This window comes from Camelus bactrianus, chromosome 18, assembly GCF_048773025.1.
Source record: "Camelus bactrianus isolate YW-2024 breed Bactrian camel chromosome 18, ASM4877302v1, whole genome shotgun sequence".
NCBI classification, from domain to species: domain Eukaryota; kingdom Metazoa; phylum Chordata; class Mammalia; order Artiodactyla; family Camelidae; genus Camelus; species Camelus bactrianus.
In genome coordinates, this window is record NC_133556.1 from 4,110,976 (window position 1) to 4,129,338 (window position 18,363).

The 18,363-nt window shown below is 43.1% G+C and overlaps 2 protein-coding genes across 2 annotated transcripts; both read left to right on the forward strand.

The window, feature by feature from the left end:
• Positions 1-976: 976 nt before the first annotated feature.
• SMIM10L3 (small integral membrane protein 10 like 3) lies at positions 977-17,515 on the forward strand. The gene is made up of 2 exons (XM_010965764.3): positions 977-1,295; positions 15,668-17,515. Exons 1-2 carry the CDS (start codon positions 1,110-1,112, stop codon positions 15,686-15,688), a joined length of 207 nt encoding a protein of 68 aa, XP_010964066.2. The 5' UTR covers positions 977-1,109; the 3' UTR covers positions 15,689-17,515.
• Positions 15,748-17,515, forward strand: FAM220A (family with sequence similarity 220 member A). Its single transcript, XM_074345669.1, is given in 1 exon segment — positions 15,748-17,515. A coding segment is annotated over 1 exon segment (792 nt). The 3' UTR covers positions 16,540-17,515.
• Positions 17,516-18,363: the final 848 nt, after the last annotated feature.

Sequence of the window (18,363 nt, forward strand, 5' to 3'; positions counted from 1 at the left end):
TTGAGGCAAAGGGTTTTAAAGTTTAAATACATTTAAATCCATTCTTACCCTGTTCCTTTCTACTGTCTCTCTTTTAAAGGACTTAAGACTTGCTTTTCATTTAACCAATTAAAAAATTTTCCACCTGTACCACATTTCCAAACTTTGTCTTGGGTAGGCATAAGTAATAACATGAAATACTTTATCTGAAACGAGAAACGAGGTGTCTATCTTAACGCCACGCAAACCTTTAATGAAAATCTATATGCTTAAGTAAGAATGTAAAAAATCACTATCAAAAAAAAATCCCCTCAAACATAATATATTGTACATCAACTATACTTTAATTCAAATAATGGTATTGTAAAATACATAAATAAATAAAGTTTAAAAAATCCCCTCAAAACCCCAGAACAATAGACGTTTTGGAAGTTTCAATATTTTTACTTTTTATATCAGAGGCTTTAATTAATATAATTATTAAAAGATTACACTATATGTAAGTCGACACTAATCCACATGAGGAGAAAGTTCTGCCTGTTGGCCCCAAGGCGCTTCCCTTTGTTTCTTTTTTAATTGTGGTAAGTCACACAAAACACAAAATTTGCTATTCTAATAATTTTAAAGTTTAGCAGCATTAAGTACTTTTGCGTTATTGCTCGACCCTCCAACGAAAACCCACCTTTCACCTTCTCCCTGTTTTTATCTTCTCGCTTACCATTAGGGGGCAGACGGAGACAGCGCATCACCCGGCCTCTCCGCGCCACCTAGTCCACGCATGCGCATCTCACCTGGGAAGGTGACTGGGGGCGGAGCCTGGTCGGGGCCGGGGGGCGAGGCCCGGGCACGCAAGCGCGGCGCGGGCATTGTGACGTCAGGTCGTGCGGCCGGGCTTGGGGCTAGGCGGCGGCTAGCGGAGGCGCTTCCTCTAGCGTGACGCGCGGACTCCCTTCCCCGCGGCCCGCCCGCCCGCCCGCCGGCCTCGCCGCCGCCGCCTTCGCTCCCTCAGCGCGGGCCAGCGGCCGGGGCGGAGGCCCGGGGGCGTCGCGGCGCCGAGAGGGCGGGCGGGCTTCGGAGCGCCGGGCGGCCGGAGTCCGCAGCCGGTCGGTGCGCGGCGGGCGCCGGTCTATATGGCGGCGGCTCTGTCGGGCCTGGCTGTCCGGCTCTCGCGCTCGGCCGCCGCCCGCTCCTATGGGGTCTTCTGCAAGGGGCTGACCCGCACGCTGCTTATCTTCTTCGACCTGGCCTGGCGGTTGCGCATCAACTTCCCCTACCTCTACATCGTGGCTTCCATGATGCTCAACGTCCGCCTGCAGGTGGGTGAGCCGCGCCCGCCCGGCCCCTCTCCTCTGACCCTCTCTGAACGCCCGGCCCACCTCGCCCAGGACGGTGAAGTTGCTGCCAAGCTGGATGCTGAATGTATGCCAGACGCCCTGCGTTTCTCCCGCAACCCCACGGGAGAAGAATCCTCTGAGGCTATTGTTACCCTGTTCCGCAGACGAGGCGGGGTAGGGGGCGTGGAGGGGCTTGCCTCCGGTGTGGGCCTACAGCTGGGGCGTGGGTTCCGGGGCGAGGCTGGTGGGTGCTGCCACCGGCTCGAAAGGCCCTCGCCCTGAAGAGGAAATTTTGCCCAGAAAATTAAAAGTTGTTGAGCCTGGTTGGGGGTAAGTAGGGTTCGTGGTTGACTTTTCTAGTCCCTAAACTTTACAAAACTTTGAAGAAAATTACCCTTGAAACTTAGGTTAATTAACATTAACCAGTGTTCTGATAGATGTTTCTTATTTATCCTGGCCGGGGAATGAAAGGAGTGGGGGTGAAGATGAGGGAAAACGAGGTGGAAGAAGTAGAGGGGCAAAGGTCCAGAGGTCCGAAACAATTCAGGTGTGAAATAGTACCCCACCCGCCAAGCGCCTTGGAGAACAACTTGGCTGTAAATTACTGACATTTCTACATCCCTCAAATTCCAGACGCCTTTTTCTACTGTAATGGATAGTCGTCAGATTGAGAATTACTACTTTCCGAGTGTGTCATAGATGGCTAAGTGCCCCTTGGATTCCACTTATACATTACAGAGTGCTTGTTATGTGCTGGGCGCAGGCTCTATGATGGATGGACAAGTTCCTGCCCTCTGAGAGCTTACAGTCTTGACAGTACTTGTGTTGCTTCCTTGGTGTGCAAAATGAGGAAACCTGAGCGGTTGAATCATGCAGTATTGAGACCCAGCAGGTGTTTTCCTTTTTTCCCCCGATTTGGTTGTATTAGAATATAATTGTTCAGATGCCTGGACCGTCAGGTTTTGGGTGCCTCTCACTGGTGATGGCAGGCCACATAAAACTTAAAAACCAGCTGTTGATCAACATTGTGTTAAGGTGAGTTATGGTAAAATGCCCCTCTATTTCAAGGTCCAAATTGAGATACTGTTCTGTGAACAAGGGCTGTGGCATCCTTAAGTGGTACCAGACTAAAGGAGTAGAAAACGGTGATGTCTTTTCCAGTAGGTGGTATCAATGAGTAAAGGGTACTGGGAGTGGGGATCGGGGTAGACCAGTGGTTAGGCCTGTGCTCTAACCACTTACTGCTACCTGACTGTTGTTTGCCAGATCTAGTGATTTCCATGAGAAATTGGAAATCCTCATTTTTAAATGTCAAATCAACAAAAGTAAACTTTGTTGGCAAAACAAAATATGTCTGCAGGCCATATTTGACCCCCAGTTTCTACTTTGAAAATGTCTGTTATAGAGTTAAAATTTATAATTTGCAGTCATCTATAAAATCATAAAAATGACTATAAGAGAAAAATCTAGTACATGATGTTGAAAATACCCAGTTTTATACTATTAAAAAAAAATCACCTTTCTCATGTGTCCACTTAACCTAATTAAGACCACTTCTCTAGTCCAAGCTGTTATGATCACTTACCTGGACTATTGGAGTAGTTTCCACCTATTCTCCACAGGGCTGTTAGAGAAGTCTTTTAAAAATAGAAATCAGATCATGTTGTTTCTCACAAGAGCCAAAAACAAAACTGCTTCCCATTATATATGGAGTGCAGTTCGCATGTTTTTATCCTGCACATCTGACTTCTGTCCACCTTTCTAACCTCTTGCCTGGCTTGCTCCTTGCTTGTTATTTCTCACATTGTCCTGTCTACTGTTTGTGTGCACTGAGCTCCTTCCTGCCCCTGGGCATTTGCACTTGCTGTTCTTTCCACCTTGACTGCTGTTTCTTGGCTTCTGAATGCTGGTACGTTCTCATTCCTGGGTTCTCATTTCAGAAAGGTCTTTTGTGATTGATCACTTGCTCACTTCACTGCAAGAGTGCTGAAGACTTGTTTGTTTCATATCAGTGAGGAGTGAAGGGCTCCTTTCCTATGATGATGATTAGGGTTTCCAGATCTCTCAGTTGTTTGTAAGGCAGTAAGGTTATCTCTGCAAAGGTTATTCAAATACAAATTTCATAACAAGGAATTTGCTCTGTAATGATTGAGGGTAAGGGCATTTTGGAGACAGGAAATTGACTCTATGATAAGAATGGTGGGAGCACTGGATACACGAGCCCCAAGCCTGTAACCGGTGACTTGGTGGACTTGATGTCAAGTAATTGTCCAAGTACAGCACAACTTGAGAGAATCGTAGGAGCTAAAGGCTCTGGCGGTAGAGTACGGGCTTCTTTGATCAGTTCAGGGGTGATTGGGGGGGTGAGGGGACACAGACAAGGTGGTTGTCAAGCATCTTGCAGGGAGGGCTGTCAAAGAACCGCGTAAGGATTTTAGGTTTGATCTTGGGCTTGGATCAAGGGCAGCAGCAGCCATGTCACATGCTGAGAGGGATGGAGTGGGAGGAAGGGTGTCTCTTTACTGTGATATTTACATCTGCTACTTTAAATGTCCCTGCAGGTTGAGAGTTTCTGTTCATTGGTGGAAAATCACTAATGTACCTGATTTGAAGGTGTAATTATCCTGGCCTCTGGTAAAGGGATGTGCAGCAGGGAGTAGAATCAGAGTGAGGGGACAGCCCGACCCATCGGCACCTGCTTACTCCGAACACTCTGTTCCATCCTCTCTTGGAGTCTGTTTTGTGAGTAATAAGGAATAAAGGATTCTGTTTTCCAGATGTTTACTCAAGACTCCCAAATCATTTGTCCTTAGGGTAGCCAGGCATTTTAGGGAGGTTGATACCTCCTTCTCAGTTTGAAAGGTGACTAAATGAGAAAATAGATGCAAAAGGGCTTTGTAAACTGAGAAGGGTTATGATTTTAAAAAATGCAGTCAAGCCTTAATCTCCTAGAGCCATTAGCATCTTATTTTTATATAATCTGAAATACAAGGCAGTTAAAAAAAAAGAATACCAAATACTATGTGTAGTAAAAGGAAAATAAAAACTTGTACTGAGTACCTGCTGTAATTGAGCAAGTTATGCCTACAACAACAAAGAATCAAGTATCTTAGCCCTAGGTCACCTAGATTCTTATAACTATTAAAAGAGAGGGCCTAAAAAAGAACAGTTAGAGAAGATGGCATCGTGAAGATGGAGGATAGTTGTCAAACCAGGCTGTGTCCTTGGCTTTCTGTGCCGCCAGCCACACCACCCTGTGCTGACCAGGCCAAGAACCTTTCTTGACTTCCCCACTGCGGCCCCTCTCCCTGTTTTGTTTCTAACTGTTCTTTCCTAGTCTCCTATCTCTGAATGACTTTGTAAATCCATAGCTCCGTATGTCTTAATGTTCACTCATCACTTGAAAATTTATATTCATTTCATCCAATCAGGTAAAAAGTTCGGCAATGCAGGGAGGGCTCAGAAAGCTGGGTGCTATTCTGAAAAGAGCAGTCAGAGTGGGCGTCATTGATTGGCAAAACTTGGAGGAGATGAGGCCTTTAGCCAAGGAGATGTCTGGGTTGGAAGAGTGGTTTCATGTAGAGAAGCCTTGCAGCTGGTACCAGCCCAGTGTGTCCCAGAACAGTGGGAGGCTGGTCAGTGAGGAAGGAGGCAGCAGGAGATTGGGCCTGAGAGGCTCACGTGCTGTCATATAGACTTTGAAAGGATGTTGGCTTTGACCAGTTGAAATGATCTTTTGTCCAGACAATTTCAAAAAGTAGTAAAGACCACAAGACCCTGTTCCCAGGGTCGGCTGTTGTTTGAAGTGAGTTTTATTTTGTTGCTTGATCTACATCAAACTCCTGGAAGAAAGTTGGAGGAGTTTATAGACTATTCATAAAGGCTTAGAAGCTCTGAAAAAACTTAAGAGGCAAAGTCAAAAGCATGAGCTCAGTTAAACTTTGGAGTTTATTCTGAAAACAGAAAAAAAAGTCTGGCTTCTGGGATATTGAACAGCTATATACTTTGAGATGGGAAATTCTAAACATGTAGGGGAAAAAAATACAATGGAATCCCTGATTTTCAGGGGAATGCATTAATCATGGGTTTTCATAAACTTTTTAAAACATTTCAAACTTTATAAGTAGGTTGAAATAGGTTTTGAAAAATTTTAAACCTATATAAAATTTGAAAAAATAGTACAGTGAACACCTGTATCTTTGACTCAAGTTTTTAAAGTCTTACAAATAATTTTCAATATAATGGTTCGAGTAGATACTAAAGTGTATGAGTTAGGTCTCAATGTACTAATGTTAAAAGATACCCAACGTGTGTAAAGTGAAAAAAAAAAAAGCTTAAAAACCATCTAAGTGGTATTATCCCATTAAAAATTTTTTTTCATAAGTATGCTTGTCAATACCTAGATGGGGGAGAAGCATTCTAGGACCAAGGAACAGCACCAACTCAAGAGACACCCTGGGCATCACTCCTTGAATGATCTGTGGAGACAGTCTAGATGGCTTAGAAACAACAGACATTATTTCTCCCAGTTCTGTGGGCTGAGAAGTCCCAGATCAAGGCAGTAGCACGGTCAGGCTCTAACGAGGGCCCTCCTGGTTCACAGCTGGTGTCTTCTTGCCGTGTCCTCACGTGGCAGAAGGGGCTGGGGATCTCTGTGGGGTCTCTTTCTTAAAAATATAGTTTCATTCGCTTCCTAAAACCATCATCTTTGGAGGCTAGGGTTTCAGCATATGAATTTTGGGGGGGTTACAGACATTCAGACCATAGTACCTCCCAATAGGTTTGTAAGATCCAGTGAAAATTAGTTGCTTTTAAACGTAAGAACCAAAACTATGAAACTTTTACAAGAGAACGTAGGAGGACATCTTCATGATACTGGATTTGGCAGTGATTTCTTGCCAAAAGAACGGGCAACAAAAGAAAAAGATCAATTGGACTTTGTGAATATTAGACTTTTGTGCATTAGAGGACACTATCAAGAGTGAAAAAGGCAACTCACAGAATGGGAGGAAGTATGGTTGACCCTTGAAGAACAGGGGTTTGAAGTGCGCAGATTTTTTTTCTCAGTGTTAATACTAATATTACATGATCTGTGGTTGGTTGAATCCTCAGGTGTGAAACCACAGAGATGGAGGAACCATGTCTAGGGAGGGCTAACTATAAAGTTATACTCAGATTTTCAGCTGCTCAGAAGGTTGATGCCCCTAACCTGAGTTGTTCAAGGGCCAACTGTATTTGCAAACCATATTATCTGACAAGGATTAATATCCAAAATATATAAAGAACTCTTACAGCTCAACGACAACAAAAAATCCAGTCCAAAAATTGGCAAAGGACTTGAATAGACATTTCTCCAAAGAAGATACAGAAATGACCAGTAAACCCTGAAAGGATGGGCATTTGGAACATGTTTGTGGGCAGCTAAGCCACCAACTATGGTGAGGACCTGAGACACATAAGAACCTCCTGGCCCCATAGGATGACCAGAGGAGGAGGGGCCCTGGTGACCAGGCTCCATGCCCACGCCATACCAGTCCTGCAGGATGCAGACAGAGGTTCCCCCTGCCTCTGGGCTTTCACACCCACCTGGTCATCTCTCCCTGAGACTCTCACAGCCCCTCCCAGCTCTCTCTGTCCCACTCCAGGGACACTCAGGCCTGAAGGATGAGTGACCACTTATTTCTCATAGAATCCCCAACCAGACCCAGGGACCCTCAAGCCAGGCTCAGTCTCCAAGATCCTCCACGAACCACTCCAGCTCCAAATCTGAGCCCAGCTACACAGGTTGAGAAACATTCCCCTTACCCAGCTCACTGCCCAAGGACACCCCTTCTCAGCCAGGGAGGCAGTAAAATACAGTGCTAGCGGGGAAAGTTAGGAAACTGCAAATCAAAACCACAGTGAGTTACCACTTCACACCCATTAGGATTCCTGTTATGGGGAGGCAGGGAAATGGCATGGATGTGGAAGAATTAGAACCCTTGTGCACTGTTGGTGAGAATGTTAAATGGTGCAGCTGCTATAGAAACCCATTTGACAGATCTGCAAAAAGTTAAGCATAGAATCGTAGAATCATGATATGATTTAGCAATTCCAATTTGGTATATATCCCAGAGATTTGAAAACAGGGACTCGGGCACTCGTATTCCAATGTCCATACTGATACTGACAATAGCCAAAAGGTAGACACAACCCAAGGGTCCATCAGCAGACCAGGGTAAACAGAATACACATACAGTGGAATATTCAGCTTTGGAAAGGAATAAAGTTCTGATACCTTCTACAACTCGGATATATTTTGAGGACATTATTCATTGAGACAGAATGTAGAAGGTGGTTGCCAGGGACTGTTTAATGGAGATACAGTTTCAGTTTGGGATGATGAAAAAGTTCTGGAGATGGGTGGTGGTGATGGATGGTAAATTTTATGTATATGTTACTGCCATTTTTTAAAAAGTACTAGAAAAGTGATCATGCTCTTGAATGTTGTGGCAATGTTAAGTTGCCATAAAAGTTTCTAAGTGCCTAGTCTTTTTTTTTTTTAATGTATTTTTATTGAAGTACAGTCAGTTTATAATGTGTCAATTCTTGGTGTACAGCACAATACTTCAGTCACATAGAAACATACATACACTAAGTGCCTAGTCTTAATTTTGTTTTTATATGATCACAATAACAAATTGGGGGAGGGGAGAGGACAGGGGCTAGTGGTTTGTACATTTTTAAAGACTTTGGCTTACTCTGAGTGAAATGGGAAATATTTCAGTGAGATGTGCCCTCATCTGATTGGCTTTTATAAAGGATCATTTTTAAAAAAACTTTTATTATTTGAGTATTCAAATATACACAAAAATAGAGTACAGTTGTCCCTTGGTATCCACAAGGGGTTGGTTCCAGGACCCCCACAGATATCAAAATCCATGGATGCTCAAGCCCCTTATATAAAATTGTGTCGTGTTTGCATGTAACTTGCGCACTTCCTCCCTTGTACTTTAAATCATCACTAGGTTACTTTAAATACCTAACACATGTAAATGCTATGTAAATACAATGTAAGTGCTATGTAAATAGTTGCCAGTATGCAGCAAATTCAAGTTTTGCTTTTTGGAACTTTCTGGAAATTTTGTTCCCAAATATTTCGATTCCCTCTTAGTTGAATCCTCAGATGGGGAACTCTTGGATGTGGAGGGCCAACTGTAGTATGATGAACCCCATGTATCCATCACTCCTTTTTCATAAGGATTAACTCTTTGCTAATCTTGTTTTATCCACCCCCCCACTCCTGCTCAGCGTCCATCTAATCACCCAACACTGGAGTATTTTAAATAAATCCCAGTGAGAATGGATCACTTTTTGGTTTGTTGCTCAGTTTTTACTTTGAAGTAATTTGACTTACAGAAAGGTTGCAAAAATAGTGTAGAGAGTTCCCATAGACCCTTCACCCAACTTCCTCTAATGTTAACATCTTACCTGACCAGGGTGTAATTATCAAAGCTAAGAAATTAACATTGGTACAATACGATTTGGATTTCACCAGTTTTTTCCACCAATGTATTTTTTCTGTCCTGGGACGCCAGAATGCATTTAGTTGCCATGCCTTAGTCTCTTCCCATCTGTAATTTCCTTAGTCTCTTCTTTTATGTCCATCATTCGGACATTTGGGTTGTTCTTACTTTTTGGCTGTTCTGAGTAATGCTACGCACATCCACAGACAGGCACACCTAAGGTTCTGTGGGTTTGGTTCCAGACCACAGCAATAAGACGGGTGTCGCAGCGAAGGGAGTCAACAAATTTTTCGTTTCCCAGTGCATATGAAAGTTATACTTATGTTGTACTGTAGTCTCCTAAGTGTGCAATAGCATTATGTCTAAGAAATGTACGTGCCTTAATTTAAAAATGCCTTATTCCTAAAAAATACTAATCATTATCTGAGCCTCCAGTGAGTCATAATTATTTTTGGAATAGTAACATCAAAGATCACTGATCACAGGTCACCATACTAAATGTAATAATAATGAAAAAGTGAACTATTGCAAGAATTACCAAAATGTGACACAGAAGCAAGAAGTGAGCAAATGCTGTTGGAAAAATGGCACTAATATTCTTGCTCAACTCAGGGTTGCCATAAACCTTCAGTCTGTAAAAAGCATAATTATCTGTGAAACACAGTAAAGCGAGGTGTGCCTGTATAGGTTTTGTGTGGACATACGCTTTCATTTCTCTTGGTTGTATACCTAGGACTGAAATTGCTGTGTCACATGGTAACTCTGCATTTAACCATTTCAACAAGGTCACTCTTACTTGACTGTAAGAGTGGTGAGTGGGAGCAGGGACACCCTTAGAGCAACAGGGGAGAAGCGCTGGTGGTCCAGTGGCAGCGGGGGAGGCGATGGGAGGTGGTTGCTTTGTGGGTGTGTTTTGCTGTTTGAGCCAACAGGCTTGCCTGCCTTAAAGGGCGAGGTAGTGTGAGAGAGAGGCTATTTGCATCTCTTTTTTGGTGAACTATCCATGTTCTTCGCCCATTTTTCACATGGGTTGTTGGTGGGTTTCTTGGAGCTTTGTATCTGTTAGGTAAGAGTCTGTGCTAAGAGTTGAAACTTTTTTCCAGTTAGTGTAATTTTTACTAATGGTGAGCTTTTTTTTTTGTTTTTGGCCATACTGAAGTTTACTTTTATGTAATCAGATTTAACAATCTTTTCTGACTTCTGGGTTTTGTCATGGTTAGAAAGGCCTTCCCAACTCTAAGGGTATAAGGAATTCACCTGTAATTTATTCTGGTGCTATTACGTCATGTTTTACTTTTAAATGTAAAGCGTCAGTTTATCCTGGTGTAAGGGTGTATGATATTGATCCAAACCGACCTCTCTTCAAACAGAACTGCCCTGAAAACCCTTGTGTATATGATATCTCTATTCTTGTACGGATGTTCACTGGAAAGTGAGCTTCAAGAAGACAGAGCCCTTTTTGTCTGCTTGGTCCTGATACCAGCGCCTAGATCAGTGCCTGGCTTAGGGTGGGTGCTCAGTGAACACATGCTGACTGAATCTGCAGCCAAAAATCATAGGTGTAGAATCCCAGAGGAAAGGTTATACTCATTTGTAGTAGTTTTAGAGTTACCGCCAACATGCCCTCCCCTGAGCTTGTTGCCCTGTGCGCTTCCTCTGGCAGTGCCATGGTGCCCCTGGGTGCTCCCATCCACTTCCAGGCCTCGGCCTCTGTCCCTCATCCCCAAGAGGTGCTGGTCTGTGTTTAGGCCATTCTGTGTTGCCAACCAGTGGTCACTTCTCTGTTCTCTTTGTTACCAACCCCTCAGCAGCGTTTTGTCACTGGTTCCCTAAAACACTCTTGATGATCATGATAATGAGCTGTTTGTTGGATGCTCTGGGACGCTGGTCAGAGAACACAGCAGGTGCGGCCACACACTGAGTCCTCACAGCATCCCAAGGAAAGAGGATACAGCCTAGCTAGGCCCGCCCTCCTCACCTGTCAGTGAGCCGAGGGAGGGATCAGGGTGGTGGCCTGCCAGAGGTGCACAGCTGGCTTAGAGCGCGGGTGTGATGTGGGCGCACCGAGTGGTTGGCAACGGGAACTTCGTGCGTTTGGTGTGTTTCCTGTGGTTATGACTCAGTTCAATGCAGAGGTGACTGAGTCTTGCCTATTTCTCACCCTCTAAGCTGTGTAGCAACCTGAGGAATTTTTTTCAGCCGCCTCCTCAGTCTCATTGTTTTAGCCGTGAGCTCAGCGATGGTTAAGGTCCAGTGATGTTCACATCTGAAACCTGTGAATGTGTGCTGCCACTTCTGTGTGGAAGCTAAGAAATAATACAGATGAGTGTATGTGCAGAACAGAAACAGACTAGCGGTCCCAAAGAGGGTGCAAATTAGGGCTATGGGATTGCCAGATGCAAACTGCTGTGTATAAAGTAGATAAGCAACAAGGATATATTGTACAGCACAAGGAATTAGAGCCATTGTCTTGTAGTAGCTTTTAATGCATTGTAATCCGTAAAGGTACCGAATCACTATGCTGTACACCTGAAGTTAATATGATAGTATAAATCAACTATACTTTAAAAAAAAAAAAAGCGGGGAAGCCAGGTGTCCTTGGAGCACGTTTGTGGGTCATCACAGGCAGGACCCCACTCCAAGCCCATCATCATCCACCCTGGCTGGGCAGCCTCTGCTCGTTTAGCTGTGTCACCCCTACCCCGGCCCCCTTTGGGAATAGAGCCTTGCCAGCTGGCTTTCAGCAGCATAGAGGCCAGGATATTTTTAGTTTCCAGAGCAGTGGTATCCAGACCATCACGTCCCTGAGGCCATGAATAGCTCAGGTTGGGGAAGGTAAGGTGACTGCAGTCCAAGAGGGCAGCAGCTGCCTAACTGGGTCAGGCTATTGTCATGCAGCAGGCGGGTAAGCCGCCCCCAGCTGGCGAGGACTCCTGTCTGCCCAGGATCGGGGACTTGCCCAGACAACCTCATTTCCCTGCACACATCACCCGCTCTGGCAGTAGGGAGTAAGTTTGGGAATTTACGCCCAGTCCTGCACTTGATTTTTCCTAAGTCATACTCTCTTGAACTGCAAAATAGACTTCCCTCCTTAGGTTGGGGCAGGGTGAGGGGGGGGATCTCATTTTTGTTGGATAAGTTGATTTGCCATAATTTATGCTTATTACTTTGTAGACTTAATATGGGGGCTGAGGGGTGGGAGATGATGAGAGAGCTGCGGCCAAGGCCAGTTAATTGTATAATTATGCATACTTCATTTGGTACTCTATAATGAGAATAAACCACAAAACATAGTTCCCAAATGACTGCATGTTTAGAAATTATTTGAAGGTTATTTCTGGCTCTCAAAATATAAGTTATGTGTGTAACAGTCTAATATCAGAAGAGTCAACTTAGTTGAGGGCTCATAGCCAAAATATTTCACCAGCCTCCTGAAGTATGTTTGTCAAGAGAATTAAATACATAGTTTATTACTGAATTTACCAAAGAACTAGAAGATCTTTAGTATATAATTTATTCTCTCATTATTAAATACATGATTATTATTATTGAACGTGTGGTTACATTAATGATATCTTATTTAAAATATTTTAACACAATTCTGGCAATACTTTATGTTTCTGAATGGTGCTAAGTCCTTGGACAAGGACATAATAAAAGTGGTTATAAACTGATTTTCCTGAGAATTGGCCCATATTAAGTGACCTGTTTTTCTTAAGAACTATTTTTAAGAAATCCTGTTCTGATATGTATGTGAAATATATTTACAAATACTTCCATTTTAGGAAAATGTTCATTCCTAGTACATTTCAGATCAGTAAAATAGGTGTAAGGTTTAAAATAATATGCTTTGGAAAGTTAGTTTGAGAGAATTGTCAAGAGATGTTAATTAGATTTGACTTGGTGAACTTTGAAAGCGTTTATTTCAATTTCTGGGTAATGGATGTTGATGTAACTGTGGTGATCATTTTGCAACAGGTACAAAAATTGAATCACTGTGTTGTATACCTGAAACTCTAAAATATGTCAGTTATACCTCAATTTAAAAAAAATTGCACCTTATGTTTGCATATTGCTTTATACTGCTCAAATATATTTGTGTCAGTGGTTTATATAGAGTAATGGTCACACTTGTACAGATAAAAAGTTTCACGCATGCTCCACGGACATATACATGTATATATATACACTTGTTTATAGACTATGCATTTTGCTCTACCAAAATATGGCATATATTACAAAACAGGAAATGTTAAAAGTGGGACAAGATAAAAATGAACTAGGCAAAGATGTTCTGGTATTTTTTCCCACACTCCTTGAGGTGGGGTCACCCCATTTTAATGACCACTGACTGTATGAAGAGTTCTTCAGAGTTTACTTGTAGCTAACTTAGTTGTGCAAGAAACATACCTAACCACCCTCCTTTTGAAGCACTCAATGCAGTTGGCATCTACGACCCTGAATTTTCCTGAGGTGCTTTGAATCTTCCTCCTTGGTAGCTCTGGTGAGCTCCTCGCCCATCTAATCTTTAAATCTTGGGGAACCTGGCCTTCTGTACCTTGCCATCTTTGTCTTCTTTCTTGACATGTTATACCAGGGCCATCGTTTTATCTGCCTCCCAAAAGCCAGTGACTTCTGAATCCAGGTGACCAGCTCTGACATCTCTCTCGAGCTAAAGACTACTAATCCATTTGCTTGCCAGAGCCCCGCTGGCAGACTCTCCATGTCCAGTCCGAGTGCCTTAACCTCCCTCCAGACCTGCTGCTCCTCCCTGGCTTCAGTTAATAATGCCTTCAAGTTACCGAGAATTGAAAGGGAGGAGACCTACGGGGCATCTCAGCCTTTTCTCCATCTAGTCAGTCACCAGCTTTAAGAAGATACTTCAGTTTCTCCCTGCTCTTCACTCTCACAGGCTGACTTCTTGTTCTCCCTGCACTATCGGAATAGCCTTCCGATTGGTGTGTTTAGTGTGATTCCTTTCCAGTCAAGCCACCATACTGCAGCCAGAGGAATTAATCTAAAAAAATGCAAATCTAGCCATCATTTCCAGGCTAAAAATTGCTCAGTGGCTCTCCGTCACCTGCCGAGTGAAGTCCAAGCTCCTTGCCTCACACTGTCGGCCCCTGGTTGGCTCCACGGCCCCATCCCTTAGCCCTCTTTGCTTTCTCTTCAGCCTCCAATAATACTTATTTGCTTTATTTTCTTCCCAGTGTACTCTCTTTAAATTTTAAAAAACTTAGGCTTATGCAGTCATATAACCTGATGAGTCTTCCTGGTTCCACAAAATTCGGTAAGAAAAACAGCAGTTTCCTGCCTCCCGTTTCTCCATCTAGCCAACCACTTGCAGCTACGGCTGGTCCTCTTGTGTTTACTTCTCTGTTTCGAAATTGCGCACTTGGATTGTTGCTTCTTGACTTTTCAGTTTTTGACTTTGTGTTTGTCTTACCGTGGGAGATGAGCTGTCTGCTGTCTTTTACCCATATTCTTATTTCCATCCTCCTCCTACAAAAAGAGTTACTGCATATTAGTTAGAGTACCGTTCCTTAGGCTAGCCTCTTAGAAAAGTTGCTGAGTACAATTTATGTATTTTTAAAATTTCCGTTCATCGATGTTCTCGGGTGTGCTTTTTTTTTTTTTCCAAAGGAACAGGTGTCAGAGACTTTTTAAAGTCATCAGTTTGAAGGAGAATTTAGACAAAACACATGTGATTAGGAAGGCTAAAGTGAATTTACGTACAGATAAAAAACTGGTCAGTATCCACAGGGCAGTAATCAGTTGTATTCCTCTGAACAAAATTAATTTCCGTATCTTTGGACAGGAAATCACTTGCCTTCCTCTTAAGTTTTCTACAACCTAGACTTGTGAAATAGCAAAGACAAAGGTGTGGAGCCTGCAGAATCGGGAAACACAAAGGATGTGCTGGACAGCTCACCGAAGAATGTTGGGTTTTTGTCCATCTCAAAGCCTTTCACAGTTTATCCTGCTATCTTCCCATTTGGAGCATAATGTCACAGAAAGATTATTCTTGGTCACAGAAAAAAGGCTGATCTCAGTAGGTTGCAGGTGCGGCAGGAGTGCTGAGCGGATGGGCCAGTTTACTCTTGAACAGCTGGTGAGGTTGCAGATCAGCGTCTGTCCAGAAGTTTTCTTGTGGACTCTCAGATTGAGCTTTTCAAAGCCTCTATTTGCTAGTCTGAGAGTGGGGAGCTAAGCCCAAGCAGCTTTCTCGGCCACGTTTTTACATCCAGTACAAAGAAATTTGGGTGAGTTGTTCTCTTATGGAGGCTCCAGAATTTGCTGAGATCCCTAATAAGCCCTGATCTTCTGTCCCACTCTGAGGCTGGAACCTTGGATGCCAGGAGCCCTCCAGGCTGGTTTTCCTGGGAGGGCTTTGTGGGTATCAGATCCATGAGGAAATTCGCCCTTGATTCCTTTAAAGTGATTCCTCCTGCCTGAGTCACTGAGAATCATTCTCAAGTAGGACACTTCCAGCAAGGCCTTGGGTGCCTAGTTGAGTCATCCAGTTTATCCTGGTTAAAGGGAAGACAGATTTTTCTTAAACCTGCACAAATAACTAACTGTGTTGTCATGAAAAGTGCAGAGCCTCAGAATGCACGTCTTTATTATTTTAAAGCATTTTTAGGAAACACTGCATTAGTAAAGTATTTTCCTTTTTGTTATGATTTCTGATTGGTAGGTTGGTAACCTGTTTTCTATCAAAACGTAGGACTCCTTGGTGCTGGAAACTGTTAAAGAAGTCTTCGTATTTGTTGGGAAGTACCTGGTGTGCGTGGACTCTCTTAAGACCCTATCTTCATTATAACACTTTAACTTGACGATGTTTTCCAGGTGCATATTGAGATCCATTGAAGGCTTCCCGTGGACTGACAGGCGTGTCCTTGGGCTCAGGGCATCAGAGAACACACAGCATGAGGGATAGAAGAGGGACTCTGACCGCCTACCTCACACAAGAGAAGGGAGCGGGCGACAATGCAGACCAGCTGTTGTATGGACTGAAGAGAAAGTGGAAGGAGAGCCCTTGCCCATCGGATGTAACTTCCTGGATGAATAAGCCTGCAGTTGATGTAAATGGAAATTCACACAATGAGGAGTTATCATCGGAAATGAAAAATGGTCTGAGTGAGGTCAGCCTCTTGCTTCACGATGGTAACAGCACACTTCCACTTTTGCAAGAATCAGTACGAAGAAATCTAGCTGCAGCAGCTGCTCAGAGCAAGACTGTGGATCTGCCCTTTGCTTCTGCAGAAGAGCATTTTGCTGGGGTGCTCTGTGGTGGCAGGGAAGCTCAGGGGAGGGACTGGCTGGGAGGAGGGCCCAGGGCCACCAACAGCCACAGAGGGCGGGACCACAAAGGAGCACCTTGGGATTCAGGACCAGCGTGCTATCAGAAGCGGTCAGAAATGGGGATTTCTGAGGATGAACTGCCAGGCGCTTTTCTGGAGAGGCTAGACTCTGAATTGGAGCCATCTTGCCTGCGTTCCGTCCTGTCTCTGCTGCTGCACGCCCATCCCCAGATAGTCTTGAATGATGAGACAAAATGTGTTTTCCCTGGCCATTCAAAGCCCGTGTTTTCAGAGCAAACAGTAGAATACAAGAAAGTGCTTTCACGTATGAAAAGTACCTCTGATGATCTGCAGGTAACACTGGCATCACTGGCTTGACAAGCTTTTGAATTAGCAGACATGTTGTGCCATAGTTAAGGTACAGGCAGAACAATAAAAATAGACTAATTTTAAAAGTTGTCCTAGAATGATTTCTTTTGCATTAAGTCTGGATGCAAATGGTGCAGCCATGAAGCTCCTGCTTTGGTTTGTAGGACCAGACAGACTTAAAGTAAGTGGAATTTAAACTCATGGAAAGCTGGTTGATAACAGAAGTAAATTTTTGAGTTTTGAGTTTTAAATTGTGCTTGGAAGGCATTCAAGATTGGGAAACTGTTTCAAGGAGAATATTACTAGATCCTATATAAATATCAGACTAGAACCTAAAGATTTAATGGAAAGTTTTGAATATACCTTCAGCACCCATTCTAAAGGGCTACTGTCCCAGATGCTGCCTCTCCAGACTGTCTCTGACCAGCTCATGGAAGCAGATGCTTGTAAAATCAACCCCTGTGTACTTGCTCTAAGCCAGGCTGAGTTGATGGTAAGCTGTTACCACTTCTGCATTTTGTAGAATAATTTTGGTCGGCAAAATTTGATTTCTTTTCTCACATCTCTTTCCTTCCACTTGAAATGCAATTTAAATGGAGGCCCTACGGTGAAAGTTGCAATATTAACCTTACCTTTAGATCGCCTTTTCTCAAGTTAGGAACCCTGGGACTGTTACACAAAGTAAAAATGAGCTTGAGACTACCTGTGTGCTCAGTTACAGGCAAATCAAGTATTTCCCATACAGGAGGTCTCCCGTTTCTAGGAGTTGAGGTATCTCTTACCCTAGGATTTTTCTGAGATAAGTCCTTTTGTTGTGTGTTCATAACTTTGATAAAAGGTACTTAAGGGCATAAGTTTTTAAGGAGTCCCAAAGGAAGACCTAACCATTTTCGGAATGATTGATTGCATATATCAGTTTCTATTGTGTGCTAAATCACTATGCCGTGTACTATTTTAGTGTTTTGGGGAAATGAAAAATAAAACCTGTTCTTTAGCATAATAAATGTCTTATTTTATGTGTGTAGTCTGGGTTCACCTTGTCTTTATTACTGATGCTGACTTCCTGTAACTGACTCAGAAGAGTGGAAGCAGAATGTAAAGTTAGGTTGGAAGTCAACGCACTCTCCTCCCGGGCTATAATGAGATGGTGTACTGTGATCCTTGGGGGGTGCTCACAGAGGCCTTGTGAAGAGGCCTTGTGAAAAAACCATCTCCAGCCGGTCTGAAAGGACACCATCTTGATTGCCCGATTAAAGCCCTGGTTAGTGGACGTTCAGTTTGGGGGTCACTGATGGGTTGGGAAGTGAGATGACACATCTAGCTGTTTTAGAATGGGAACAGTTTTCTAGTCAACACCTTCTCCGCTCCCCACCACCACCTTTTTTTGTTTTAAACTCAGTCTGCTTCTTTGGGATGGAACTTCCCATGACTCATCAACTGTTCTGTTTCCTTTGTTTTGTAAATTGCAAGTATGTAAATTTTCAGCCAATTGCAAAGAATACAGAATTCCCTATTTAACATCAAATGCTAAACTAATTTGAAGTGTTTTCATATAGTTGTATCAGAATAATGTGGGTTTTTTCTAAAAGTTTTGTGGAAAAGATCATAGCAAGTTTTCTTTACATTAATTTTTTATTATAGATTATTAAATTAATTTTTTATTATAGATTCTTAAATGGTTTATACAATTTTGGGGGTACATTTGTATTTTTTAATTGAAATACAGTTTACAATGTTATGTCAATTTTCTGGTGTACAGCATAATGCTTCAGTCATACATAAACACACATACATTCATTTTCATGTTCTTCTTCACCAAAAGTTACTACAAGATGTTGAATGTATTTCCCTGTGCTATACAGTATGAACTTG

Coding starts and splice junctions, on each gene's coding strand:
- SMIM10L3 (XM_010965764.3), top strand. CDS start 1,110: ATGGCGGCGGCTCTGTCGGGCCTGGCTGTCCGGCTCTCGCGCTCGGCC. Junction 1,296..15,667: donor TGCTCAACGTCCGCCTGCAG/GTGGGTGAGCCG, acceptor GATGTTTTCCAG/GTGCATATTGAGATCCATTG.